Below are 24,654 nucleotides of genomic sequence, written 5' to 3'. Positions count from 1 at the left end.
TTGTTTAACTGGTCCGTTCGATAATAGTTAATGGGGGGTTCGGCATTATTAATACAAAAGCAATTTCTCTAAAACATGAGCCCTGACGACAGGGCCAGTCCTGCAGTGCTCACCTCAAGAGAGGTCTTACGAAGCGAGTTCCACGAACGTATGTTGCAGCGGCAGCTGCGCGAAAAATTCTCCCGGCGCTACCGAAAGCACCTTATTTGGTATCTGCTGTCCGGCATTGATCCACGACCTTACACAGACACTGCAGTGCCACCGGAAGTCTCGGAATTGTTGGACGGTGTCAAGCAGGCCATATGGAAGGCCGAGAAGCTGCACGAATTGGAGCACGTAAACGTAGTGCGTCCCCGAGCCTCCCGAGGGCAGGCTGCGGCCGGGTCGCTGATTCTGACTCGCAAGGAGTGGCTGGGTCAAACTGAAGACCTGAGACCCCCCAGAGTGAAACCTCCCCCTGGACAGGCTACGCTGAATCAGTTCTTTCGAAGACTAAGTGCTCCTCCCAATGACTAGTAAATACAACATTGATGTCTCGAGAGTTGTTATCACCGGACTTGCTGGGGTTTGAGTTTCGTCCCGTCACGGCCCGGCAGGCTCCCCGCTCCCACACGCAGCGCGAAAACGTACTTCCCTTCCTGGCCGCGCAGGCAACTCTGCGGCTGGCCGTGAAGGCGCCGCCAGCTGGCTACAACGTCGACCCTGACACGCAGGTTCCTTGGGACCAGGTCCGTATGGTGGAAGTTTCGGAGGCGCGTGCGTGCCCCGTGTGTTTGGCTGCTGAGATGTGTGCACCGCATGCTGTCCGATGTGGTCACGTGTTCTGCTGGCCGTGCGTGGTAGAGTGGGGATACTTGTCGTAGCGGGTCACATGCTCCAGTCTTTTCAAAACCGGTGACCGGTCGTGGGTCAAGTGCCCGTTATGTGCTGAGCCGATACGTTCAGAGGACCCTCGCAGTTGCCTGGTGCTCCCAGCCCTAGACGGGCCATTCGTTCTGCTTCACCGCACAGAGGAGTCCGCTCACCCGTGCTCTCGTCTCGATGGGTACGGCACTCTTCCCGCGTTCGACGGGATGATGGCCAGCTTCAGCAGGCTTGTCACCCTTGAGGACTCTACCATGGTAGAAGAAAGGAATCTGAGCGATCTGCGTGGGTAGGGGGACTAGCCAGCTAAGCAGTGCTTCATCTCTGCCTTACCGACGGTCGAGAAGCCGCCAGCCTCAAGACCGCCTTGGCTGGGTGTTTGCTGCGCCTTGGGCTTGTAGATGACGAGACGTTCGCGTCTTGGCAAGGCGACGATTTTGACTTCGAGGTCCCAGAGGCTGCGTATAGACGTGCGAGGCAACCGGCGCCCATCAGTCGGTCGGAGCTGTTGGATCTGACCTCCCAGGACGCCTGGACTGCGAAATACCCCGAGGAAACTTTGTGGTGGGAGAACTGTGTGGTTCCCCGGGTCCAAATCCCCAAGTCTCCTCCCGTTTGGCCTCTTATCACTGAGAAAACGGATGAGTTCCTCTCCTTCACTGACAGCCTGGTACTCAAACGGCACATTCCTGCTAACATCATGAGCTATCTGCCGTGTCTGTACTACCGCTGTGGCCACGGTCAACATCGCTACGTTCATCCTTCGATCGTCAGGAGTCTGATACACGAGGCTGCTGGACGTCATATGTTGGAGTGCCACCAGCAGGACCGACGGCCTGTGTATGTCACTAATGACAACCAGCTGGACGTAAAGTCGCTGATCGAGACCTTGGTGGAAGTTATGCCTGCGGTGTTTCCTGAGAGGAGGTGTGCAAAGGGAGTAGCAACCACAGACTTGAGAACTGTCGCTCTATGAGCCTCACGGCAACCATGCGTCAAAGAATGGCGTTCCTATCAAGCTTGCCGCTTACGACTCCTGTGACACTGGTTCAACCGGACATCAGCTGTTTCATCTCGCCTGTGACGAAGCTTGTCTTCAGAGTGAGAATTTTTTGGTTTGTGTGAGCCAGGACTTGTTCCAACGGATGGCCGATGCGGAGAGGCCACAAGAACGCCAGACTGATGTTGAGGAAGGGTTCTTCATTCCTGAAGAGACGACCTGTGAGTTTCCATCATTGGGAGGCCATCGCTGAAGATATCTATGCTGTAAAGACAATGAACTTCAGACGAACTTCAGTCACTGTAAGTGTTTGTGGGGCTTTATGGGGGCCTGTGAGTGGCTTGAAAACCTGTGAGTGGCTTGAAAACCTGTGAGTGTGGGGCTTTATGGGGCTCATCGATAATACATATAATTAGTGAGATGGGCCTCGGCAATCGTATCAAGAATATGGAAGTCCCTGTGGGGGACAAACTTATAACGGTTTGCATGGGGATATTGAACTTCTTTCTGCCTGGAATCGGCACCATCATCATGGGCGTCGTCATCGAGAATCGCGACGATATTATTATCGGCGCGCTGCAGCTCGTCCTAACTATATGTATCGTTGGGTGGATCTGGTCCGTCATCTGGGGCGTGCTAATGATTTCTCGTTCCTTGTAACGAACGTGTCCCGGTAGTACGCTTTAAAAAACTGTGTTTTCGATGCAATGTGCCGGCAATAATTCTAAATGGGCGTGGTAGAGCGCACGACAATGCTCATTGTGCCGCTGGGCACCCGTGGAGTAACAATAGCCTGCGGCCTGCTGAACTTCATTCTGCCAGGATTCGGAACCGTAATCTGTGGCGCAGTGACGCATAATCTCTCAGACATGATCATAGGTTCTCTTCAGTTCGTTAGTTTTGTGCTTATCATAGGATGGATATGGTCCGTTGTCTGGGGATTTCTTATGATAAAACGAAGCTGCCAAAAAACCGAGAGAGATCCCAATGAATGCTATGTGTGACCGCGAAAATGTTATCTCTAGGTCTGACAATTCAGGCATACGAATCCAATCTGCTTCGGACCGCTTCAAAAGCTACCCGCAGAGCCTTTTGACCAGCTCGACTGATCCCGTCGCCAGCCTCCAGTACCACACGCTTCAACAGGGTCAGGATCTTCGTGCACTCTTCCTGCAGCTCCTGCTTCTCGAGAAATTGTCGCCCCTGATCCATCAGGTACTTAGCAGCGCCTCGCAGTGCGTTGAGCGCCGACGTGGCAGACAGACGCACAGTGGGAAGCACAGTGTGTCGTAGCGTCGCGAACCAGTACTGGAACTGCGCAGCGACGTCAAGATTGACTGCGTCACTCCTCATAGAGTTGAAGACCTCTGCACACGCCTCGGGCACAAGACTCGCCAGTTTGCGGTGTAGCTCGTGAACTGCAGAAAGGGTGAGGGCAGTGCGCGCCGCGAAGAACTTACGAGCGAGTTTGATGTTGTGGCTGCCGGCGAAGTGCACGATAAGTGGAAGCGCAGCCATAGCTGTGAGCAACGCGGCAGGCACGAGCAGTCTGTCGCATGATCTGGGCCTCCGTTTCGGAGTCAGCAGAGCCATGAGAGAATCGTTGCCGTCCAGCTGCTGCATGCACGTACTCGCCGTCTGCTGTATGTGTCTCCATTCCGCTGGAGTGATCTCGGCGGCAAGGTTGAGGTACGGATTTTCGAGGTCGAGCACCAGGTAGGCATCGTCGGGTGCCCACGGCCAGTCGAAGGGGCTATCCTCTAGCATCAGATTGTACAAGTTCGCAGGCGTCTCCAGATACTCAAGTACGCTGCGGAAGCAATCCACACAATCTATGGTCCTATAATTCTCGTTTCCCGCCTGTGCCCCGTCGTGCTCAACTCTTCTCACTACCCGAATTGTGAGAGCATCGAGAGCCTCCAAGGACAAAGGCAGTCGATGACAAAATGCCCAGTACTGGGTGAACTTTAGGAGAGAGAAAGTCTCTGCTCCGATTTCCCGAAACTGCCGTAAGGCAGACTCCACCAGCACATACTTCAGCGGCGACGCACGCGTCAGTCCACCCGCCTCGTAGCTTTTCTTCAGCTGAGCCATCCCGAATTGCTTCTGCTCCGACCAGTTCCGACCGAGACAGGGCACGAAGGTGACCAAAAACTCGTGTGCATCGACTTCTACTCGTACAAAGTCCTGGCCAGGAACCCAGGAGTGTACAGTGACCTCGCATCCGGGCATAACAAGCCTACGCAGTAGGGTTTCCGCGACTTTGTAAGGCCCATTAGGAGTTACGGGGCCGTCCATTCCGAAACGACTTTGCTGCAAGAACACGTAGACCATTGACTTTCGGTAACATCCGATCGCGGTTCGACGACCGTAAGGGCCGCCGAGGTACAGTCTAGATATGCGCATGGCATCGCTGCCTTTCTCTTTCCTCTGCAGGCAGTTCGTCATGGCGTAGACGATGCAGTTGAACTCGGACTTGACGTTGGTTCCTGGCGTGACCAGCTCACCTAGCTCCTTGATGCTCTCGTGGCTTACGGAGTGCTCAAGGTGCGGTCCAGCCAACATCAACGCAGCATTGATTTCGCTTTGCACGACATTTCGCGTTCGGGGAGACAACATTTGTGTTGTTTGAAACTCTAATAATAAGTTTTCGAAATGCGTCATCCGCCATGAATGGTGGGGAGAAGGCAGCACAGCAACGGGTAGCATTAGTCGGAGAAAGTTTGGGTAACGGTGACAACAGCTTCGTCAGGAGTCAGATCTTGAACCTGAATCTTCCAGGGCCCCACTTCCACCACGTCACCCGGATGACCCAGTCGACCAGCAGCTCCTTGCAGTGCATTCGTGAGCTCAATGGTCAGCCCACGAAGCAGATGCTGCCTCCAAACGACGACTCCGCCGCAAAGGCCTTCCCTACAGGGCATGCCTTGGTCCAGACCCGTAGCTGTCCGATACTCGACCAAGAGGCGCGTGTCCGTGTCGAGAGGCAGCTCTGCCACGACATCTCGGTTGGGTCCTGTGGCCGCGAGAATTCGGAGCGTCGCGTACCCCTCGACTACGCGAACTCCTGATAAACCCAGCATCACTCGGTGAGGTGCTCCCAGAAACAAATGGATATAGTCCCCCATCCAGCCTTTATTCTGGCACATGAGGTCGAAGTGGTCCAACCTAGCCGCTGAATCGGCGCCCTTCCCGGTACCTACGAGGTCCACACATGTCAGTCAATCCTCTTGTGTGCATCCACTCGTGAATCATAGTCCCTCGACGAGCTATCTGGTGCGTCCAGCCCCAGAGTACCGACTGCACGGCCAGGCGCTGCAAAGTCGCACCACCAATCTCCTCGTAGATGAAGGTCATCTGCGCATGGACTCGGTCAACGCGGCTGATTGGTGCCCCCTCGCGACACCCACGCCGTACCGTGAGGGTCATTGCCGTACCAACACCCGTCGAATCCGCTGTGGAGGAGGACGGCGTGATACTCCTTTCCGCATGCAGAGAGGTCCAGTGGCCGGGACATCAGTGCGCGCTGATCGTCATTCAACCTGCGTCTCACGATGACAGCTGTGTTGAGGCTGGCACCAAGCCCAAATGCACCTCCAGAAGCCTCAGCTTCTGATGCCGGAGATACCAACCATTCGTGGACGTGGAATGTGACATCGAGCTCTTTGTGAGACACCTCGCTGAACCATGCACGCGCGCTGGTCGGGTCATCAGAGTTTAGATGCGCGGAGACCTCATCTCTTGTGGGAAGGAGACGCCTCTGGTGATCAACCCATTTCACCAGAAAAACACACACAGCCTGACTATCCAGTGGGACTACAGGCCCCTCCTCGATGGTGGGGATTCGACTGCACTTTGCAGTAAGGAGGAGGAGCAGGTACCTCATTTTGAGTTTCATTAAAAATCACATGGCATAAGGAACACCACACGTCCCTTGCCATGCAGCCAGTTCCACGAGGACCCGTGGGGAGTCACCACCATCGTGGGAGGTGTCTCGGGCTCTGGCCGCTCCCTCAGCTTCTTTAATCCGTCAAAGTCTGGCAATGGTAGGTTTCTGCGGGGTCTGAAGGACCACATCCGCAAACACTCTAGTTTGTTAGTGTCGGATTCAGCGGATTCACACGGCGAGTCTCCTTGTGTAACGCGTGTTGACATGGTTCTTGAAATGAAATTACTTTAAGGGGTTATTTCCATGTCGCACAAAATCACTGCTGAAGTTTCTAGGGATCTTATTTCCACGTCGCACTAAAATCACTGATGAAGTTTTCCAGGGACCTTAAAGGCATCCTTCGCGCACGCATAAGCTCTGAAAGCTTTAACATCTGCTTTGGATTCTCTTTGTGCCTTTGCAGGTCCTGTCGCAGCCGGAACGTGCGCCTTTGTATTTCCGCTATGTCTTCTAGAATCTGCTCTTCCGACGTGATTACGCGGGCTACGGCCGGATCCGGCGCTTTGGCCGCTCGCAGCTCGTCAATGGCGTGCCGCGCTTCGAGCAACTGCTGTTCTGTGAGGCACAGCTGCTTGGAAATACGCTCACACCTGGCTCTGTGGGAGGTCGCAACTTCCAATAGCGCCGCCTTCAAAAGTGTGATGTGAGAGGCCTGCGCAGCTTGAAGTTGAAAGAGGGCAGTCTGAGACGCGTCCGCAATGCTGGAAACTGAAGTCGTCAGCGCAGTGTTTGAAGGTCCTGAAGCGGAAGTGACGCCTAAACCAGAAGTGAGGCCTAAACCAGAAGTGAGGCCTAAACCAGAGACGACACCTGCCGCCAGCAGTTCCTCTCGCGAGTCGAATGGTAGGTTTTGCTCTGCGAATTGCCATTCGAACCCCGTCTGCGACAGAGTGCCCACCAGCACAGCGGAGGTCGACCAGCTGCTGCTTTCAAGTTTTGCCAAGGTGTGGCCCCCCAACTCCATAGCACTGTCAAGTGCAAGGTAGGTCATCGTAGCGTCCATGGGACTGAGCGTCCCCTTCTCCGCGAAGAGGCCCACTGCCAGATCTCGTCCCTCTGGGACGGCAGACAGAGAAATTCGCAGACGCGTCCCCACTACGGACACGCCGAAGTCCAGCCCGTCCGATTCGATAGGCCCACCGGTTCCTGCCAGCAGGAAAGCTACTGGTGTGCAGTTATCACCATGGAAGTCGAAGACCAACGCTACGGTTTCGTCAGGCACCGCTCTAATATTCATGAGAAACGTGTGCGGCGTGTGCAGTCTTGATGTGTCAACAGCAATTTCGCTGTTACCAACGAACTCGTTTGCGCGAAGAGCGGAACTCGGGAGCGAATTGAAATCTATTGTGCTCAGGACGACGAGCCACACGGTAGTAATGCCAAGGCCCCTCAACGTCGGGCTCCGGGTCGGCAGAGTAGTAGTGCCAAGAAGGTTGGAGGCGGAATCTCACTCGCTTGGGTGATGGCGTCGACATGGACGTCTCACTGGAGTCCGTATCTATGTCTAGGAAGTCAGAGACAGCAGATAGACTGCTCAACCCTCTCTCAGTCGACACTGCAGTCACCGTGAGGCAGTAGTCGGAATTCGAGTCGTCTTCCGACCTGTGTGGTGCGTATCCGGGTGAATGGTCAGCGAGCAGCACGGCGGCTCCGAGGGGCATAGGACAAACTCTACGCCCCCATACATTGCGGAAGCTGCGCTGGGGAGACGTCTCTCTGGGAACACTCTCCGTAACAGCTTTCAAACAGCTAGGCAACTTGCTCTTAGGCTTTGTCGGAAGAGCACACATAACGTTCCTGTCGTTGCGGCACCTTCTTACCCCTCGGTCCAGCAGCGCTTCAGTGAATTTTGCTGACATCACGTCCGGCGACCGCAGCGCAACTGGCGAGAGCAGGCGCTTTCGCGCCAGCGGCGCCACAAGAGTCTGGTCTGACGAGTTCCACAAGGGTGACCCCAGAGGTAGGATTTGCTCCACTGAAGGCTGCAGCGGAGTCAAGGGAGCCAACGGTGAGTGCCCGTTGGACCCATTATCGACTGGTACCACCTCTGAACACATGTCTAAACGTATGGATTGCAATTCAAGCTAGACGCGAGGATGTGGGGCGTTTTCGCCATGTGTGCAGAGTGTAGTCGGAAAGTCTGCCAGGCGTGCCTCCGAAAACGTGTGAGGTCTGCTCTCAGAGAGGCGGCACCATTGTGGTCCGGGGAAGTTGAGCTGTGTCATGTTGTGACAAACAGCCGTACACGCATTTAACGGATAGTCTCGACAGGGCTCGTGTCGTCCCAGTGCCTCTTGAACAGCTGCGCGTAGGCCGCCGAGGCGCTTATCTTGTACGGAGTGGGGTTCAGGTGACGTAGATGATCTTGTCGCATGCGTCGCAGTTGGAATGCACAGCGCTGGCGGGCTACTTTCAGATACTCGTGGTGATCTTCTTCCCAGAAGTGAAGGTACTCATCCACAAGTTTGCCGTCCCATATTGTCACCAGAAGCGGCACCACCTTCTGGGGAATGGCGTAGCATCTCTTGGACATATCCGTCAGGTGCTGGCAGAAGAAGCGCTCTCGGGGCTCCGGAGGAGTCTCTGTCGCACTCAGAACGAGATCCAAGATCGGTGTATCATCGTCGTTGAAGAACCGGTAGAGTGCTTTGTGTCCCGGCATGGTTGCCTTTTCGATGTCTTGGCTCAGCTTCATGACCGGTCGGCCGTTAAGCTCGGACAGCTTGTACACCATCCCCAGGGCAGGTTGTGCCTGACACGTAACGAGGTGCGTCCCGATACCGAAGGTGTCGATTTCGTGTCCTTGCTGACTCAGTGAGTAAAGAACCTCTTCGTTGATGTTGTTCGAAGCAGTAATTGTCGCAACAGCTAGTTCGGGGAAATCTAGCACCAGACTCGCGGTCTTTAGAATGCTTCGAACGCGTCGAGAAAGGTAGCACAGGTCTCCGGAGTCGAGACGAATGCCACCCTGTGTGTACCCATACTCGCGCAAGGCTAGCATGACAATGATGAAGTTCGGAATCCCGGACACCTCTGTAGAGTAGGTGTCCACCAGAGCAGAGAAGGATTCGGGAAACTCAAGGGCGAAGGAAGCGAATGCTGCCAATTCCCCTTCATTGGGGAGGCTGGCATCAAGCTGCAGCGCTGACGAACACTTCTCAAAGAAAAATTGGCGCTTGTCCTTCAGCAGCGGAATGAATTGCGAGTCCATCTTGTAGTACTGGGGCCTATGGTTTTGAATCTGCTCCAAAGACTCGAAGCTCGTGACAAAAGAATGGGCCATTGTACCTGCCACAGGAATGCCGAATCGGAACGCGGCCAGAACATTGCTGGTGGCGTCGAAGCCCCCCAGATAGGAGTACTTTGAACTGGACAGCCCTCCGTTGGGGCCTTGTGCTCGCCGAAGGCCGAACTCCACGAGCGCCTTGTCAGGGCCCGCGGCGATCCTGAAGCGGGCCGCGTTCGTTGCCACTAGGGAAGCGAAGTTCAGCAAAGCCAGTATCGGCGTCTCCAACAGCTGACAGACTCCCAATGGCCCGTGTACCTGTAACACGGGCTCCTTTGCGAAGACAATTGTGCCCTCAAGCACCCCCACCAACTTTACTTCTGAGCAGTCAAGCGCGGCTATATACATCCAGAATGAGTCTGGGGCTTGGGGGATTTGCTGTCGGAGGAAGTCAATTTGGGCGGTGGTGTAATGAAATGTATTCACTAGACGAACCACCTCGTCTACTCCCGCTAGCACGCAGAAGGTACCGTCAAAGGGATTCTTCCTGAACGTCACCTCGAAATATGCCTTGTCCAGATGTTTGTCGTTGCACCAGTACGCATAGAGCATAGTAATCTGGTAGAGATCGGTTAGGCATGCTTGAACGTCATCACTGGAAGGTTTACCAACTCGAGCATCTAACATCAGTCAGTTATTCTGCTTTAACGGCTGATGGGGCCGAAATCGGTTTCATTCGGAACTGAACTCAACACAACCGCTCACCACACATACGTCCATGACACACAGGTAGCCCGCGAATGGAGCCGCAAATCGCTATTCTTCGGGCAGTGCACTCAGCACAGATGAGTCTTTGTGTGAGTGTATAATTAGGCAAATCGATGCAAGTAAGGGACGCAAGTGTGGCTGACGCAGGCAGAAGCCCTGAGGCAAGTGATTGACCAGCGGCGTCGGGAGCTGGAGGATACGCGAGCCAGACTTGCTGAATTGGGCATTCAGAAGGAGCAGAAGGCTTCCCGTGAGGCCCTCGCCAGTGGGTCACACAGCCCGCCTCAACCTGGACGTAGACACACTCGTCCGTGAGGCCCTCGCTTCTGTGGCCCCAGTACAGGTATCCGCCAAACTGGACCAAAAAGTGAGAGAGCTCGAAGTCGCAAAGACGGTCCAGAAGGAGCCTACCAGGAAGCGTCTGCTGGCGGGTTCGACTGCATGGGGCCGCGTTTCAGAATCCATGTCGATCATTCCCAGGTCAGTCACCACTATGGACCGCACTGTACAGGCGGTGGCCCCGATACCCGTTGCGCCCGAGCCGGCCAAGGTCCTCGTCAGCGAGAAGTCCATGCCGGTGGTGCCAGAGCCGGTGGTGGCCCCTGTAGAGGAGATCGCAGAGCTCACCGAGGACGAACGGCAGCAACACTTGAGCAGCATAGCGTTCGGTGAATTCTTCGAGGAGGCGGCCACCCTGATCACCAAGGTCCTGCACGCAAGTGACGCCGTGAGGGTATACGGCTCGGAAACCGGAGATCTGAACGCTGCGGTGGACCTAACGGTCGGAACGCAGTTCGTAGATGACGCCTGGTCAAAAGGTCGACCCGTGTCGCATGTCGTGGCACACCCTTCATACCCAGAGTACTTTCTCGCGTCCTACGTTGAGCGAGACGTGCCCTCACCCTACGACTCTGATGGTGTCGTGTTGATGTGGAACATGGCCATGAACGCGAAACCTGAGTACGTATTCACGGCTCAGGCGCCCGTCACGTGTTGCGCCGTCAATCCTTACAACCCTCACCTCATTTTCGGCGGGACGACCGCTGGACAGATCCTCCTATGGGATACTCGAACGGGCTCCACGCCAACTCAGAGAACGGCGCTGTCAATGCAGGGCCACCAAACCGACATCTGTGGGATCGAGTTCAGCGGCGCGGCGTCCGCGTACAACTTGGTGTCTGTGGACACGGACAGCCGAATGAGCGTCTGGGCCCTAGGCATGCTCACGTCGCCGACGGAATGCATCGACATAGTCCGGCCGAAGTGAGGTTCTGGCAGTTCTTACACAGCAAATCGCAGAAGGAGAAGCTCACTTGTACGTGTATGACGCTGCCAGGGGCCTTCAATGCGTTCTTAGGGACCTCTGATGGCATGATCCTGGAAGCGTCGACGTCATCCAAGTAGGCTCTATCTAATACATTTAAGCAGCAAACATGGTTACTCTGAGGCCATTCACGCTGACGGCTTTGAGCACCACGCGCCTGTGATGTCCCTGCACTCGCAGATAGTCAGCCCAGACGTGCAGTCCGAGTTGCTTCTCTCCACCTCCATGGACTGGTCCATCAAGGTGTGGAATCCGCGCAGCGCGGAGAAGACGCCCCTGGCCGTGATAGAAGCGTACAACGACTTCATCTTCAATGCAGTCTGGTCGCCGACGCATTCGTCAGTGTTCACCGCCAGCGACTGTGCTGGACACCTGGACGTCTGGGACTTGGCCCGCTCTGCGGATAGACCTGCGCTGCGCGCCTCCAATCTTGAGTGCTCAATGAGCACCTTGGCATGGACACGCTCGGGGCGGCAGGTGTTGGGGGGAGGCATCAATGGGGTCGTCAACTCGTTTTCGGTACCAGTGGAGTATCAATATAACCGGGGAAATGATAGCTGGTTGGAGCAATTCGAGGGGACAGCCGCAGTTCTCCGAAGCGAGTCGTCTATGTAAAGAGAATTCATTATTGGTGCGTAAAATTCGGGAAATCAAATCCACTCAATGCAGTTAAAACTAAACCTGAAACGGCGGATCCGCGAACCTCAACCGGATGGTAGCCCTGAGACTACATCTCCTTGCTCAGAACTGGAAGACGATCGAGTGGCGTTCAATCTGAGAATTTGCGAACCAATTAAGACGGTTCGACGACCACGGAAGGAGGTTGTGGAAGAACTGCACTTCCCACCTCTGGTGTGGATACCTAGACTAAAGGAGAATCTTTGTGAGGCCTGTCTCCTGCCGTTGATAGAGGACACACACGCTCTGGCTGCAGATATATATTCCGACAAAGTGCTAGGATCTGTAGGCCTCATAAGTTCTTGCCACCACTGCTACCACGTAGACTGCATTACCAAATGGACCGACATCGAGAACAGTTGTCCTCAGTGCAAGGCACGCTACCACGCGCTGGCTCACTACAACCTTGTATCGTGCCTTCATGTATGTAACCAAACTGATCAAGCGCCGCAGGACGATACTCTGCAGACTCTTCTTCGGTTTGTCTGTGGCACCCGAGCAGATTGGTTGCCGACGAAGAAGAAGGACCAGACCCCTGATGACATAACCGTTGAGCTCGCCGCAGAGGATGACGTGTGCGACGTGTGCGGCAGTGGTCACGATCCGAGCACAATACTCATCTGCGACGGTGCGTCCGGCTTATGTCAACGAACCTTCCATTGGATGTGTCTGGGGTACAAAGAGCTCCCACGTGTAGCTCATTGGTTTTGTCCGAACTGCGTGGAGAGCGAGACGCTTACCACCCAAGAAGGGCGTGCGTACGCTGTGAGGACGGTAATCAAGCGACAGAACGCGTTTTTAGAATTCCCGGTTGAAGTCCCACCCAATCCGAACAAGGCTGCGCGGAAACGAGCGCGAGTCGATCCCGAGCCTGAAATGGAGAGGCAGCATCCGCTGGACCTAGAGGAGGGCCGATTTTGCCTGGAGGTGGAGCACAACACTCGCTACCTGGAGGACGCCGTCAAATCTCACGAAGAGCGAGTGTCGGGAGCCAAAGCACTGGCGGAGCTGCTTCGATCTTCGGCCGACGAGCGGAGAAGCGTGGAGGAATACACCCCTACTCCAGCTTCGCCGGCCAAACCCAGCCCCCAGTCTGTGCCAGACCGACTTGGAACGCTGGAGAAGATTCCAGGGCGCACCACCACCGTTCTGGAGGCCATCCTAGACCAAGGCGAGGCCCACGGAAGTCGGTCTACCAACGCGACGGCTCGTCGGCTGGCCGAACAGGCAGATGTTGCGAGGCGTATGGAAATCCACTCCGCCCGGGTGGCTGAGTTCCGCCGGCAGCGCGTGGAGGAGAGGCACTCTCGGAGGGGCCCTTCGACCAGGCGGGAGGAGGGCAATCCCTCTCACGGTCTGGTGGACTTCGTGAAGAAGGAGCTGTACGACCACCGAGAGCTCCAATCTCTTAGAGCGCGCGACTACGAGAAATACAGGTCCGCTTTCAAACTGATCTGTCAGAAAGCCAGCAAGAAGCTGCATGAGAAGGTGAGTCGCTCACCCTACGACTCGTTCCACGACATAATGCACAACGACGAGAAGTTCCGTCGCTACGCCAAGGAGGTAGTGGCCTATTGCACATCAAAGACTTTGAGATGACCCGGGCCAACGAGAACAGTGATTCCTCTAACGAACGTGATTGGAAGCAACCACCAAAGAACCTAACTCCGTTCGACGCCCTCAATGGAATGTTCAACCATGTGGCTCCCTGATCTGAGTGCTGTTTGTGTAGAGTAGAACAAGTAGAGAACATTGAATAAGCTGCCGAGGACGACGATTTAGGAGCAATTAGCGAATATGCCCTTCAGCCTACTCCCACGATGGTTGCAGAAGACATGCTCGAGCCTAAACATGCACACCCCAACACCCATACAGATAGCAGCGATTCCTGCGATTCTGGAGGGCAAGGCCGTGGTTGGCGGTGCCCCCACAGGCACTGGCAAAACAGCCGCGTTCGCGCTGCCTATCATCTCGAAACTCTCTGACGACCCCTACGGGGTGTTTGCTGTTGTGATCGAGCCTGTCAGGGAGCTGGTTCTGCAAGTGGCTGAGCAATTTCGGACTCTGGGATCGCCGTTAAGTTTGAGAGTCGAGGCCGTAATTGGTGGTGAGCACTTGGTGAATCAACATGAGCGTCTCAGGCGGAGGCCGCACGTGGTAGTCTGTACACCAGGCCGCCTGAATTGCATTTTTCATGCAGATCAAGAGTTTTACACGAAAGCCTTTCGGAACGCACGCTTTTTGGTGTTCGACGAAGCGGACCGACTGACTGAAGACACGTTTAAGTCTGACCTCGAAGGCATCATATCTACGCTTCCTGCGAGCATCCAGACGCTGTGGTTTTCGGCTACCATCAGTGATGACGTCAAAAGCTGGCATGAGCGGCTTGGCGGAGCTGTGCCGGTGTTGATGGACCTGAATGCGGACTGCAAGCCTGCAGAGACGCTGCAACACTTGTTCTTGTGCGTCCCTCCAGAGTTTCGACTCACCCACCTTGTCAGACTTATGGAGAACCACATGCTCTTCAACGGAGTTGTGGTGAAGCAGAATCGGTCGTGGGACGGTGATGGCGCGAACCAGAATGACGACGAGGAGGAGGAATCAGAGATCCTCACCAGCTCTGGTATCATTTTTTGCGCTATGTGTGAGACCGTCGCGCGTTTAGCGAGGGCTCTTGAGTATCTTGGCTTTGCGGTGTCGGCTCTGCACTCAGGCGTCCCTCAAAGGGAGCGCACTGCCAGCCTGAATAGTTTCAGATCTGAGAAAACGCGCATCCTGCTGGCGACGGACCTTGCCTCACGCGGGCTGGACATTCCGATGGTGAATTGGGTTGCGAACTACGACACCTCCGCCGATGTGGAGAACTACGTTCATCGCGCTGGCCGCGCCGGTAGAGCTGGGCGCAAGGGAACAGTGCTGACATTCGTGAGCGGAAAACGCGACGTATCTAACGTCAACTCCATCGAGGCGAAGACTGGCGTGACCATGCAAGCTGTTCCTGATTACGAGGAAGAGCACGGACTGGAGGATATGAACCGAGTTACGAAGGCGGAGGCCTCAGCCAGCATTGCTCACCAGGTGTTCGACAAGGAGAGGATCGTCAGCCGAAAGCGAAACCGCCAGTTCACGAAGAATCAAAACAAACGACGAAGAGAGCTATCCTGAGGCGCTACCCATTGAGGCGTGCAGATACTTGTCGATGAACCTCGCACAGCATATCTGCATAGCCTGACTCTGAACCAAGACGGTCTTCTACAAGATGCCAGATGAACTGCGACTCATTTCGTCCTTTAGGGGCAACTACGCGTACAGGACAAAACCCAACTCCGATGTTTCGTCGACTTAGTTCGCTCAGAAAGGCCAAAATGCGCTCTGGAAGATTTCAGTTGAAAGTTGAACAAAAGATCAGCTATTGGTAAAAACTCACGTCCCAGTGCTGTATGACTGTTGACCCGCATCCAAGGGGTAGTCTGGTCAGTCAAAGGGAGGCCCTCTGGGGGAGGGTCCACGATTTGCGAAATGAAGTCGAGAGGGAGGTCAGCGCCGACGTACAGGAGGTACTCAAGACCCGTCTGGAGCAGGAATACGCCATCCGAAACGACAGAGGTACCGGATGTGGGTAGGTTCGGCGTCAGACAGACGTGGTCTCCCGCCTCCTCGCCATCAGGAGGCAGCCCCATGAATTCGAGTCGCTCGTGCTTGTGCTTGTCCAGGTCGTACAGGCGGTACAGAGGAAAAAGTCGGGGGTACAGGCGCAATGAAAGCCGCAGCGGAGTGGCCTGCAGCAGGAATAGGAAGTTCGCTTGTCGGTCTTCCTCGTCGCTGATACATCGAACGTGTCGGAAGGCAGGGTTTTTGAGGGCGCCGGTCATCATAAGCACCAGGTGCTTCAACGACTCCGGAAGAATCAATTGATCGCTGCTCGAGTTGGCCGCACAATGCAAGCGGTAACCAAAAAGAGTATCGACCACCCTTCGCTCAAAAGTTTTCCGAGGTGCGTCGTCGTCCGCCTCCGCAAATCCATGTCCGAGAGCGAACTCGCGTGTGAGCAGCAGCGACACGCAGTTGGGGTCCGTATAACGGAAGACCTGTTGTAGCGAGGAGGTGATCTCCAACGTCAGAGTCAAGATACGGTGAACTCTGCGGCCGTAGACATCTTTATGCAGCACCACCAGTTGGAATGCTGCCCGTCGCCGGTCCTCGAGATCCCCAGTGTACTCCAATTCAAAGGCAAGGGCTGAGTCGGCGTCAAGACGGGGTAACCGTACGACGCTGGCCTCCTTGCCGACCGAGCCAGAGGGGCTGTTCATGGACACAGGCGACAGCAGTTTCTTGACGCGGATTCCAGGGGGGCAGCGCAGCTTGACAAGGCAGTTCAGGCCTTTAGGAATAGTCAGCGACTCGAATATCCGCTGCCCGAGCTCGGCATAGTCGACTTCGATGTTGAACTGCCCGAGGTAGTGGATGGTCCCGCCGGTATGACGTGGCACGTGAGCCAAGGCGGGTAGGCCTACGCTGCATTTAGGAGGGACCGTGGCGATGAGGTCCACGGAGACACCTTTCACAATGCACTCGGACACGAGGGAGCCGTCGTCGCAGTCGTCGGCTGGCTGCTCCGAGGAAAGAACCAGAGTGACCACAGCTCCAGGCAAGGGTAAGGTGCCCAGAATAGAGGTGGCCGCCCGAATGGCGGTTCGAGTGCAACCTGAAATAGTGGAGGCCTCCGCAGACCGCTGAACACGCTCAATAACGCCTCTGTAGTGCTTCGACACAAATTCTAATACCTCGATCAGCTCCATCCTTTGGTCTGGAAGGTGAAACAGCGCGGTCTCTGCTGACACCACCGCGAAGGGATCCGCGGTGTTGGGCATTATGAAGGCTGCGGGCTTCCCATTTACAGCCGCCCAGCATGTGAAAGCGGCGTCAAATGTTGCTAGTGCGATCCGTACCGGGAAATCAACAGTCCTGACGATCTGTTGCAGCCCGTGGAAAACTGCCAAGGCCCCACCTCCGACCAAGCCAGTGGTCGTCGTGTCCACCACGAACATGTGTGCGAACCCGCTGGGTTCCTTCGACGGGAGCAAAACGGAGTCGATGGCACCGAGAAATAGTTCGTACCTAACGTAGCGGGGGTCGCCGCCCTCAGCCTGGACGGCCTGGTCGTGGAGACGAAGGGCCTCGGTGTAGAAGCTTGGAACGGGGAAGCTCTCCTGGCAAATGTGGCATGGAACGTGGGAATTCTGTTTTCTGGAGTTCTGAAATGCTATTTGGCCACTGATGAAGGCACCGCAATGTTTGTTGATACACCTAGGGAAGAATGATTCGCCTCCGAGTTCCGGAATTGCCTCAGGTCTGAAATCTACCACCGGCAAGGGCCTCTCCTCTGGGTGCAACCGCGGAAACGGTTCCACGACAATGCCGAATGGAATATTAGACGCCTTGAGGGTGTCGCCGTGAGAAGGTAGTAGCGCAAGAGAACTTCGAATGTATCTACAGGGAGCATTGTTCCTATCGGTGACCTGATACAACGACGTGACCGACGGCGGCATCAACTTGTTGGAGTCCACGTGCCGTCTGAGCGGGTCTGTCGATACCTCAGGTTGCACCAGAATCCGGGGAGCTGCACGAGCATCTATCCGAGTCGTAACACTTTTTGTGAGCGTCGACGACTGGAAATCTGGCAGACCGTTCAATGAGGCAGCTTCCCCCCCTCTATCGAGTCCGTACGATGGCGGGCGGGACGCACTGTCTGGAGAGGTCCACTGTTGCGGAGGACCTGGCTGTCCGTGCTCCGAGGGCCTCGATTGCATAGGACGTACGTATTTTGCACTTTTTTTGTGACTGATGTCCAAGAGGCCAGGCCTAGAAGCCACAATTTTGCAACAGATGGATATGTGGACAGTTATTCCATTGGGGACGAGGTTGCTTCTGTGGGGCAACAACAAAAACGCATTTTTCTAACCAATGGATGTTCCTGAATTTCGAATCGATAAACTCCGCAATGGACGTACCCGGGTAGCTGCGTTGGTCGATGACGAAGAGTATGCCTCCTCTAAAATTGGCGAGGTCCTTACTGTCTGCGGATGGGCCAAGACAATCAGAAAGCAGGGTGGAGGAGCCTTCTCCTTCCTGGCGATCAATGACGGTTCTTCGCACAAGAATTTGCAGGTGATGGTCGCGAAGGAGAGCTGCGAGAACTATGACGAGGTCGTGAAGAGTGGGACCGGGGCCTCCTTCCGCATTGTCGGTGCCCTCGAAAAGTCACCTGCTGAAGGTCAGCTGGTTGAACTCAAAGTGACGGACTCAGCTACGCACAGCGTGGTGGTGCTGGGGCGTTGTCCAGCAGACAAGTACCCTCTAGCGAAGAAGAAGCACGGCCGCGAGTTCCTCCGGGAGATCGCTCACCTACGTCCGCGGTCATACCTAATTGGAGTGGTTGCCCGCGTTAGATCTCAGATGGCTATGGCTACGCATACGTTCTTCCAAACGCAAGGCTTCCAGTACGTCCACACACCCCTGATCACGTCTGCAGACTGCGAAGGCGCAGGTGAGATGTTTCAGGTGACCACTGCGTTGCCCGAGTCTAACAAGATGGCAGATGTGAAGACTGTGAAAGACAAGGGCTACGAGGTCGACTACAAGAAGGACTTCTTCGGACGCAAGGCGTTCCTTACGGTGAGCGGTCAGCTCGCGGTGGAGAACTACTGCTGCGCCCTGTCCGACGTCTACACATTCGGACCGACCTTCAGAGCGGAGAACAGCCACACGTCTCGACACTTGGCTGAATTCTGGATGATTGAGCCAGAAGTTGCTTTCGCAGACTTGGAAGTCAACATGGAACTCGCTGAGAAGTTTGTCAAATACCTCGTACAGTGGGCGATGAAGCACTGCGCTGCAGACTTGGACTGGCTGAACGCGAACGAGGAGATAGGGCTCCTAGCACGCCTGCAACAGGTAGTGCAAAGCGATTTCGGTCGCCTTCCCTACTTCGACGCGGTCAAATTACTTATAGCGCACAGCGAAAGCGGTCAGATATCCTTCACTGAGAAGCCGTTCGAGGGTATGGACATGGCTTCTGAGCACGAGCGCTACCTGACCGAGAAGGTGTACGAGAAACCGCTCATCGTCTACAACTACCCCAAGGAGTTCAAGGCTTTCTACATGAAGGCCAATGACGACGGCCGCACTGTGAAAGCCATGGACGTGCTGGTCCCCAAGATTGGTGAGCTTATCGGCGGCAGCGAGCGCGAAAACGACCTCGACAAGCTTGATGCTATGATGAAGGAGAAGGAGGTCGACGCGAAATCACTCTGGTGGTACAGAGATCTACGTACCTACGGTTCCGTTCCGCATTCCGGGTTCGGGCTGGGTTTCGAGAGGCTGGTGATGTTCATCACTGGAGTCGAGAACATCCGAGATGTGATACCCTACCCTCGCTTCCCAGGCCACGCAGAGTTCTGACGTCTCAAATGTGGTGAATGGTTTTGCTCAGCTGACTCCGTGTTGCTACAATTGAATCTGCCATTTTCGTTATGCTTTCCCGTTCAACGCCAACTATGGCACCCGAAAATGTGTGGCAAACATTCTCGTTGTTCGCCACTGAAGTTCCAGTTCATCTGCGGCCGGGATCTCTGGATGTTGCCAAATTCCCTCGCGCGCATACCAAGGGCGTACCAAACGCACCTTTGCCGCACCAAAGAGCCCCGCAGGTCGTTAGACCCGCCCCCAGACCAGTGACCCGATTAACCAGGCCCAACTTAGCGGCTCCTCCGACACCTGTTAGATTTGCACCCCAACCTATCTACGTTCCACAACCACTGGTGCCGCAACGGGCCATGCCAGCAGCGGCGGCGCAACCAGTAGTGCAGTGGTTGGAGTCCGCCATCAATGTAAAGAAAAAGTCCAAGAGCAAACATAAGAGACGACCAAAGAAGCTGCGACAGCGCCGGAAAGAGACTCCTCGCCGCCATAAGCCCCGAAGGTCACCCACCAAGGAGGATGAAACCGACGAGGGGAACCCACTTGATTTCACCAAGCCGCAGGTGCGGCCCAGTCCTGCGCCGTGGAAGACGGAAATGCCGTTGGAAGGGGCGAACACTCCCGTAAGAAGCAGTAGAGTCATGTATGTCATATTTGTCACAGCTTCGCTCAAATCTGTCAAGGTACAGCGACCCACTGCAAAGCAGTTATGGCTACAACAGAGACCCCTTGAATAGCAGCTGGCGTCACCAGAGAGACCCCTTCAGCAGCAGCTATGGTTTCCGAGACACCCTCGGCAGCAGCATGGGCTTCAGCAGAGACAGTCTGACACGTTCTATCCCAGCTACAAACCGGTTAGGGCGTAGAGACCCTACTGGAAGCAGCGCCAGCATCTTCGGCTCCCCGACAGAGGCGTGGAGTGGCTCGCCAGATATGGCTACGCTACTACGGTCGATGAACGAGCTGGAATCCTTCATTGCGGAGTACAACAAGATCAACTTGTGTCCTAGAGGTCGCTGGTTCACATTGAAGTCCTACCTCATTGTAGTGAACAAGATGAGATCTGTACAACGAAGCATGAGGCTCCACGAGCATGCAGCTCTGGGCGACGAGGCCCGCAGGAGGTATGCACAGCTGCGAATGGCCGTTGCCAGCGTGGTGGCCGTAGCCGAAATCCGCCTCGATCGGAGCCAACCCTCTTTGGACCCCGACTTCCTGGAGTGGTCCCAGTGGCTACAGGACTCCTGCCGCCGGATCCTTGCAGACAGCCAGCGCGATGTCGTGCCTGCAGCGGTCCCGTCGACCTTCCTGGTCCGAGAGATGCAGCAGAGAGGCACTCAATCTCCGGTCGTCGGAGCCGTAACCTCGGTACTGCAGGCGGCACTGGAGGCGCTAGAGGCCGCTGGCGTCGCCCACCGGGAGATGGCTCGACAAGCGAGCGACCTAAAGGACCGCGTGGACGTGCTGCTCATCCGGCTGCGTCGCAGTTCCGCTGATGACCCTGGACTCGAGCCCATCGTCAACCTGAAGCGCCGATGTGACGCGTTTTGCTTGCAGTTTGAAGGCGCAGCCCCCTTTGGTATCCCCGAGGACGCCACGCTTCGGGAGCGACTACGTCGAGGCGGTCTCCGAGTAGTAACGGAATGCGTCCAGACCCTCACACGGCAGAGAGACCTCTCCGCTGCCCACCTCTCTCAAACTGAACGGATGGAGGCGAAGATCACTGAGCTCCAGACCGCTCAGAAGCTCCATAACCACGTGGCCAACCGATCTGACTTTGCTAGGGAAAGCGACGCCTCGTTCGCGGAGGCAACTTTCAAGCTTCAGGAATTCACCACCAGCGTCATCTTATGGTGGTGTAAGCAGGCAGGGAACGCCATGCAGGGGGGCTGGGATACCCCTCATTTTGACCAGCAGAGAAAGCTACTCATACTGGCTGGCGAGACTATACGTGGATTGTGTACCGGCCGAAGGCGCCTGCCAGCAGACTACTTTCTGGGATATTTGACGTTCAAGGACCTGAGCGGCCGGTTCCACCACAACTTGGGACTTGTTGAACCGGCGACTCTGTTACTCGAGGGGAACGCGCTGAGCTCGGAGACTGGCACCACGCTGTCCCTCAGCCGTGAAGCTCAGCTCAAGCTATCCGAGGGATCCCTAACCATGGCTGACTTCATGCGGGAGGTGCTGAGCTCTCAGGATGCCAGTCGGCTCCTTTCTGCGAAGGGATCCAGTTATCCCGTTCTAATAGGCGATCAGGTCTCATGGGCGGACAGCGTAGTTGCCAAGGGGGCCCTGCCCCGCTCTGGTCTGACTAGCATCGAGAGCGTGTTGTTAGAGAGGGCAGGTAGACTTTTATCGAGGGGTGTCAATGTCACGCCTGGTTCTACAAGCGAGGAATTCATCGACCAGGCTGCAACCAAGTGGCTTCGCGATTTCGTACAGTCCACTGGCGAAAAGAACCTGCTGCCTCCGGAGGAATCTTTGCTGGAACTGATTTCCTTGGCCAATGAAATCGCTGAGCCAGACAGGCTTCCCACCAACAGCTCTCAACTTCTCCGATCGATATGCGAGGCCTTGAAACGACGCCTACAGCGGCAGCTGTCCAAATTCTGGACTGCACATCGGCAAAACAACGGAGCGGTTACCGTCGAGACTATCAAGGCCCTCGCCGGAAGCATCGCTGACTTCGTAGCTGCTTACCCCGATCTTCTGCGCTCAGCTCAAGGTCGGCCTCTTTGTCGCCTGCTGTTGGACGCGAAGGCCGTCATTCTTCGAGTCCCCTCTGACGAGCTGCACGACGTCGCCGAGCTCATTGATGAGGCGTTCCGGATGCAAGGGCTGCTGACCGAACGCCCGCTGGACCGAATACCGGACCGAACACTAGTGCCTGCCGACAGGGCAGAGGCGCCCCCCCTCTTCGTTGAGCCAGTGGTCATTCCACGGGTGTCCTTCCCCGTGTCCCTTTGGAAGAAACGCTGCTCCTTCGAGTCGGTCCAAGGAGTCCTTTCAACGACGCCGCTACACGAGCTCGCTTTACATCACTCGTCGCCCTTGTTTCGGTATGTTCTGTCTGTAAAAAAACCCAAGCACGTCCAGCAACTAGTTAGTGCTCTCGAAGACCCGTGGCAGCGAACCGCTGAGCACCTACGCACGGCGCGTTCACGCGCTCAGTCCTCATACACAGAGATGAGCCAGAAGATTGACGCCATGTCGCAGTACCTGATCACTCTGCTTGGGGCAGGGCAACTCCACTCGCTGCTCACAACTGCGATTGGTCTTCTGAAGAGCAAGTCAAGCGAACCGGCCCTACTCGACCCACTACTGGCGTTCCGGAAACAGGTTGCCAGGAGCCTACGGGAGGACGTCACCGTTCTCAATGCGCAGTTACCCACGTTCTTCCGACCTGTTCTGCCAAACGATGCCGACCGAGCCGGCCTTGGTGCCGCCATATCCGCCGTTAACGCGGCTGAGTTCGACGAGGAGGACGAGACCCAAGGCCTGGCAAAAACCGTAAGACTCCTTACCGCCAGTCACCCAGATGCTCATCGTATTCCTCTCATTCTGCTCCCCTGTGGACGCCAAACGTCTGGGCGCGGAGGCGCTGGCAGGTCACCTCGTACGCCTCTCAGCGCTCTTTCGCGCGCTGAACCGCATGCTCACCTCGCGTGGCAGCTGCCTATTGTTGGACGCGTCCTACCATGAAAAACAGGGCTCAGTGGAAGCGGTTGAGCAGACTGAAGCGTGCGACACAGTGAAAGGCATTGCCGAGCACCTAACTCGCCAGCTGTTAACGCTCATCGAACACGAACCACCTTCGGAGGCGGTTATGATGGTCGCAACCACGTCGATGCCGGCGGTTGACGTCAGTTTGAAACGGCAGCTGCGTACTATGCTGAGTGCACCACTGGCAATGGATCCGAGGGCTACTGAAGACCGCCAGTCAGGTGGAACTACGGCACCGTAGCTCCCTTAGTTTTCTATCTGTCTTGGGAATTGGCCTGGTATTCGTAATAGTGTGTTCGACAACCGTTTCGTCATAGATTTCTGTGTGCACGTGGCACCGGCTATGACGACATCGCCTGTGTATGTGGTGGCTCCAAGCTCAAAGACATCTGATTACGTAATCGCTCTCGGGATCATCATCCCAGTGTTGGCAGTGTTTTTACTCCTTTGCATCTACTGCCTCGTTATGGGAATTCTCTCGGACTCACCGGCGGAAAATCCACACAAGACCCACCATTCTAAACGCCAGCAGTCTATCCTTGTCATTGACTCAGAGGGTGAGGACAGCAGGAAGGTCCAGTTGGAGCTACAAGAGGAGAAGGAAAAGGCTCAACGACTTCTCGAGAGGATCGAGACGCTCGAGAGAACACAGAACAGCACATGAGACTGCCACGCTCGCAGAATGGCCCTGTCATGAGCCCGATTGCAGACATTCCTTGCATTAACCAGTTCTAGCCGTCAGCAACAAAAATAATTGAGCAACAAAAATAACCTTGTCGCTGACGTTCTTTTTTCAAGTACCCTGTCGACGATGGTTCGCCATCGAACTGAAGCGTCGGTAGGCACACTTCGAGGTTTTTTTTTAATCCTCAATAACTTAGACTGTGGGTCAACTTATTTTAATTCATTTTTGTTAATGCGAAGTCACCTAGCCTTTAAGGGACCAGTCCACACTCTGTTCGTCGGCACCCACCGAACTATTTTTTGCTTTGATTCCATCCCGACGCCACCAGCGCTGCATTTCGTTGGACTGGTAAGTCATCTTATCGACTCCTACGAAGTCTACAATGTCGAACCGTTGAGACGTCCACGTCAAGTAAGACCCCTCCAAAGTGACCCTGATGACGTGTGTTTGTCCCCTCTTCAGAATATAGGCGTCCTGCCCACGACTGACGTCGGAACTGATGACTTCATGTCTGATGACCAGCAGACACTTCCCCTAGACAACTGGAATGGTCTGACTCCGAATGAGTCTCGTGTTCTAGGGTTATTCCCCCCAGGAGACTTCGACGTTCTGACAAAGACCCTCCTACGTGTCCTGAAGTCTTGCAGGTCACACATCCGCCAGTTCAAAACCTACTGGGATTTGTCTGCTGGGAAACAGCTATTCAAGCTCACTGCTGGGGAACTGCCCGCGAAGGAAGTACACCAACTGAAGAGAATGAGTTTTCATGTCGATGCACCCGACTTGACATGCTTGGAAGATGTCCTCACTGACCTGGGCTATGTCCTCCTGACGCGGAAAAGGAAGACGACGTTACAGTTCCGACAAGGAGGATCGGACAGCAGAGTGAAGGTGATTGTTCGAGGCACGGAGACTCTGGAAGATGAAGGGGAGGCGGCTTCCTTGATTCGGAATA

At 55.4% G+C, this 24,654-nt stretch overlaps 15 protein-coding genes across 27 annotated transcripts; 9 read left to right on the top strand and 6 right to left on the bottom strand.

Annotated features, from left to right (window-relative positions):
- Window positions 1–75: 75 nt before the first annotated feature.
- KVP17_004707 (uncharacterized protein) lies at window positions 76–2,524 on the top strand (the record flags this gene model as incomplete). Of its 5 annotated transcripts, XM_068523134.1 has the most annotated exons (8): window positions 76–444; window positions 618–836; window positions 864–1,149; window positions 1,179–1,791; window positions 1,818–1,965; window positions 1,995–2,085; window positions 2,162–2,234; window positions 2,281–2,524. In XM_068523134.1, 8 exons carry the CDS (start codon window positions 76–78, stop codon window positions 2,522–2,524), a joined length of 2,043 nt encoding a protein of 680 aa, XP_068377954.1. The 5 variants fall into 5 exon arrangements, with proteins under 5 accessions (XP_068377954.1, XP_068377953.1, XP_068377950.1 ...); XM_068523131.1 differs by lacking the exons at window positions 76–444; window positions 618–836; window positions 1,995–2,085; window positions 2,162–2,234; window positions 2,281–2,524 and having other exon boundaries at window positions 1,074–1,149; window positions 1,179–1,840; XM_068523133.1 differs by lacking the exons at window positions 618–836; window positions 864–1,149; window positions 1,179–1,791; ... (2 more) ...; window positions 2,162–2,234; window positions 2,281–2,524 and having other exon boundaries at window positions 76–516.
- Window positions 2,525–2,592: 68 nt separating this feature from the next.
- On the top strand, window positions 2,593–2,868 carry KVP17_004714 (uncharacterized protein; the record flags this gene model as incomplete). Its single annotated transcript, XM_068523144.1, has 1 exon — window positions 2,593–2,868. One exon carries the CDS (start codon window positions 2,593–2,595, stop codon window positions 2,866–2,868), a length of 276 nt encoding a protein of 91 aa, XP_068377964.1.
- A 31-nt stretch (window positions 2,869–2,899) lies between these two features.
- KVP17_004721 (uncharacterized protein) lies at window positions 2,900–4,483 on the bottom strand (the record flags this gene model as incomplete). 2 transcript variants are annotated; one of them, XM_068523156.1, is made up of 1 exon in its annotated part: window positions 2,900–4,483. In XM_068523156.1, the coding sequence occupies one exon, from the start codon at window positions 4,481–4,483 to the stop codon at window positions 2,900–2,902; it is 1,584 nt and encodes a 527-aa protein (XP_068377976.1). The 2 variants fall into 2 exon arrangements, with proteins under 2 accessions (XP_068377976.1, XP_068377977.1); XM_068523157.1 differs by having other exon boundaries at window positions 2,900–4,429.
- An 89-nt stretch (window positions 4,484–4,572) lies between these two features.
- On the bottom strand, window positions 4,573–5,762 carry KVP17_004715 (uncharacterized protein; the record flags this gene model as incomplete). Of its 3 annotated transcripts, XM_068523146.1 has the most annotated exons (3): window positions 4,573–5,039; window positions 5,068–5,246; window positions 5,302–5,762. In XM_068523146.1, the coding sequence occupies 3 exons, from the start codon at window positions 5,760–5,762 to the stop codon at window positions 4,573–4,575; spliced, it is 1,107 nt and encodes a 368-aa protein (XP_068377966.1). The 3 variants fall into 3 exon arrangements, with proteins under 3 accessions (XP_068377966.1, XP_068377965.1, XP_068377967.1); XM_068523145.1 differs by lacking the exons at window positions 5,068–5,246; window positions 5,302–5,762 and having other exon boundaries at window positions 4,573–4,992; XM_068523147.1 differs by lacking the exon at window positions 4,573–5,039 and having other exon boundaries at window positions 5,238–5,750.
- A 331-nt stretch (window positions 5,763–6,093) lies between these two features.
- Window positions 6,094–7,050, bottom strand: KVP17_004713 (uncharacterized protein; the record flags this gene model as incomplete). The annotated part of the gene is made up of 1 exon (XM_068523143.1): window positions 6,094–7,050. The coding sequence occupies one exon, from the start codon at window positions 7,048–7,050 to the stop codon at window positions 6,094–6,096; it is 957 nt and encodes a 318-aa protein (XP_068377963.1).
- A 52-nt stretch (window positions 7,051–7,102) lies between these two features.
- KVP17_004709 (uncharacterized protein) lies at window positions 7,103–7,870 on the bottom strand (the record flags this gene model as incomplete). Its single annotated transcript, XM_068523137.1, has 1 exon — window positions 7,103–7,870. One exon carries the CDS (start codon window positions 7,868–7,870, stop codon window positions 7,103–7,105), a length of 768 nt encoding a protein of 255 aa, XP_068377957.1.
- Window positions 7,871–8,064: 194 nt separating this feature from the next.
- KVP17_004719 (uncharacterized protein) lies at window positions 8,065–9,726 on the bottom strand (the record flags this gene model as incomplete). Its single annotated transcript, XM_068523154.1, has 1 exon — window positions 8,065–9,726. One exon carries the CDS (start codon window positions 9,724–9,726, stop codon window positions 8,065–8,067), a length of 1,662 nt encoding a protein of 553 aa, XP_068377974.1.
- A 194-nt stretch (window positions 9,727–9,920) lies between these two features.
- On the top strand, window positions 9,921–11,746 carry KVP17_004716 (uncharacterized protein; the record flags this gene model as incomplete). Of its 3 annotated transcripts, XM_068523149.1 has the most annotated exons (5): window positions 9,921–9,926; window positions 9,955–10,057; window positions 10,086–11,070; window positions 11,097–11,207; window positions 11,236–11,746. In XM_068523149.1, 5 exons carry the CDS (start codon window positions 9,921–9,923, stop codon window positions 11,744–11,746), a joined length of 1,716 nt encoding a protein of 571 aa, XP_068377969.1. The 3 variants fall into 3 exon arrangements, with proteins under 3 accessions (XP_068377969.1, XP_068377970.1, XP_068377968.1); XM_068523150.1 differs by lacking the exons at window positions 9,921–9,926; window positions 9,955–10,057; window positions 11,097–11,207; window positions 11,236–11,746 and having other exon boundaries at window positions 10,271–11,074; XM_068523148.1 differs by lacking the exons at window positions 9,921–9,926; window positions 9,955–10,057; window positions 10,086–11,070; window positions 11,097–11,207 and having other exon boundaries at window positions 11,294–11,746.
- A 48-nt stretch (window positions 11,747–11,794) lies between these two features.
- Window positions 11,795–13,408, top strand: KVP17_004712 (uncharacterized protein; the record flags this gene model as incomplete). Its single annotated transcript, XM_068523142.1, has 1 exon — window positions 11,795–13,408. One exon carries the CDS (start codon window positions 11,795–11,797, stop codon window positions 13,406–13,408), a length of 1,614 nt encoding a protein of 537 aa, XP_068377962.1.
- Window positions 13,409–13,606: 198 nt separating this feature from the next.
- Window positions 13,607–14,974, top strand: KVP17_004711 (uncharacterized protein; the record flags this gene model as incomplete). 2 transcript variants are annotated; one of them, XM_068523140.1, is made up of 1 exon in its annotated part: window positions 13,607–14,974. In XM_068523140.1, the coding sequence occupies one exon, from the start codon at window positions 13,607–13,609 to the stop codon at window positions 14,972–14,974; it is 1,368 nt and encodes a 455-aa protein (XP_068377960.1). The 2 variants fall into 2 exon arrangements, with proteins under 2 accessions (XP_068377960.1, XP_068377961.1); XM_068523141.1 differs by having other exon boundaries at window positions 13,661–14,974.
- A 125-nt stretch (window positions 14,975–15,099) lies between these two features.
- Window positions 15,100–17,619, bottom strand: KVP17_004708 (uncharacterized protein; the record flags this gene model as incomplete). 2 transcript variants are annotated; one of them, XM_068523135.1, is made up of 1 exon in its annotated part: window positions 15,100–17,619. In XM_068523135.1, the coding sequence occupies one exon, from the start codon at window positions 17,617–17,619 to the stop codon at window positions 15,100–15,102; it is 2,520 nt and encodes an 839-aa protein (XP_068377955.1). The 2 variants fall into 2 exon arrangements, with proteins under 2 accessions (XP_068377955.1, XP_068377956.1); XM_068523136.1 differs by having other exon boundaries at window positions 15,100–17,358.
- A 154-nt stretch (window positions 17,620–17,773) lies between these two features.
- Window positions 17,774–19,270, top strand: KVP17_004718 (uncharacterized protein; the record flags this gene model as incomplete). Its single annotated transcript, XM_068523153.1, has 1 exon — window positions 17,774–19,270. One exon carries the CDS (start codon window positions 17,774–17,776, stop codon window positions 19,268–19,270), a length of 1,497 nt encoding a protein of 498 aa, XP_068377973.1.
- Window positions 19,271–19,341: 71 nt separating this feature from the next.
- On the top strand, window positions 19,342–23,255 carry KVP17_004717 (uncharacterized protein; the record flags this gene model as incomplete). 2 transcript variants are annotated; one of them, XM_068523152.1, is made up of 3 exons in its annotated part: window positions 19,342–19,911; window positions 19,952–22,801; window positions 22,830–23,255. In XM_068523152.1, the coding sequence occupies 3 exons, from the start codon at window positions 19,342–19,344 to the stop codon at window positions 23,253–23,255; spliced, it is 3,846 nt and encodes a 1,281-aa protein (XP_068377972.1). The 2 variants fall into 2 exon arrangements, with proteins under 2 accessions (XP_068377972.1, XP_068377971.1); XM_068523151.1 differs by having other exon boundaries at window positions 19,645–19,911.
- A 102-nt stretch (window positions 23,256–23,357) lies between these two features.
- KVP17_004720 (uncharacterized protein) lies at window positions 23,358–23,678 on the top strand (the record flags this gene model as incomplete). Its single annotated transcript, XM_068523155.1, has 1 exon — window positions 23,358–23,678. One exon carries the CDS (start codon window positions 23,358–23,360, stop codon window positions 23,676–23,678), a length of 321 nt encoding a protein of 106 aa, XP_068377975.1.
- A 252-nt stretch (window positions 23,679–23,930) lies between these two features.
- KVP17_005353 (uncharacterized protein) lies at window positions 23,931–24,590 on the top strand (the record flags this gene model as incomplete). The annotated part of the gene is made up of 1 exon (XM_068515163.1): window positions 23,931–24,590. A coding segment is annotated over one exon (660 nt), but the record flags the coding sequence as incomplete, so codon positions are not given.
- Between the last annotated feature and the right edge of the window lie 64 nt (window positions 24,591–24,654).

Source organism: the organism of the source record quoted next (genome assembly GCF_019968985.1).
Source record: "MAG: Porospora cf. gigantea B chromosome Unknown PgB_NODE_166_length_31905_cov_125.617, whole genome shotgun sequence".
In the NCBI taxonomy this organism is placed as follows: domain Eukaryota; phylum Apicomplexa; class Conoidasida; order Eugregarinorida; family Porosporidae; genus Porospora; species Porospora cf. gigantea B.
The sequence above is the reverse complement of the archived record's forward strand: the minus strand, read 5'-3'. Positions and strand labels throughout refer to the sequence as shown.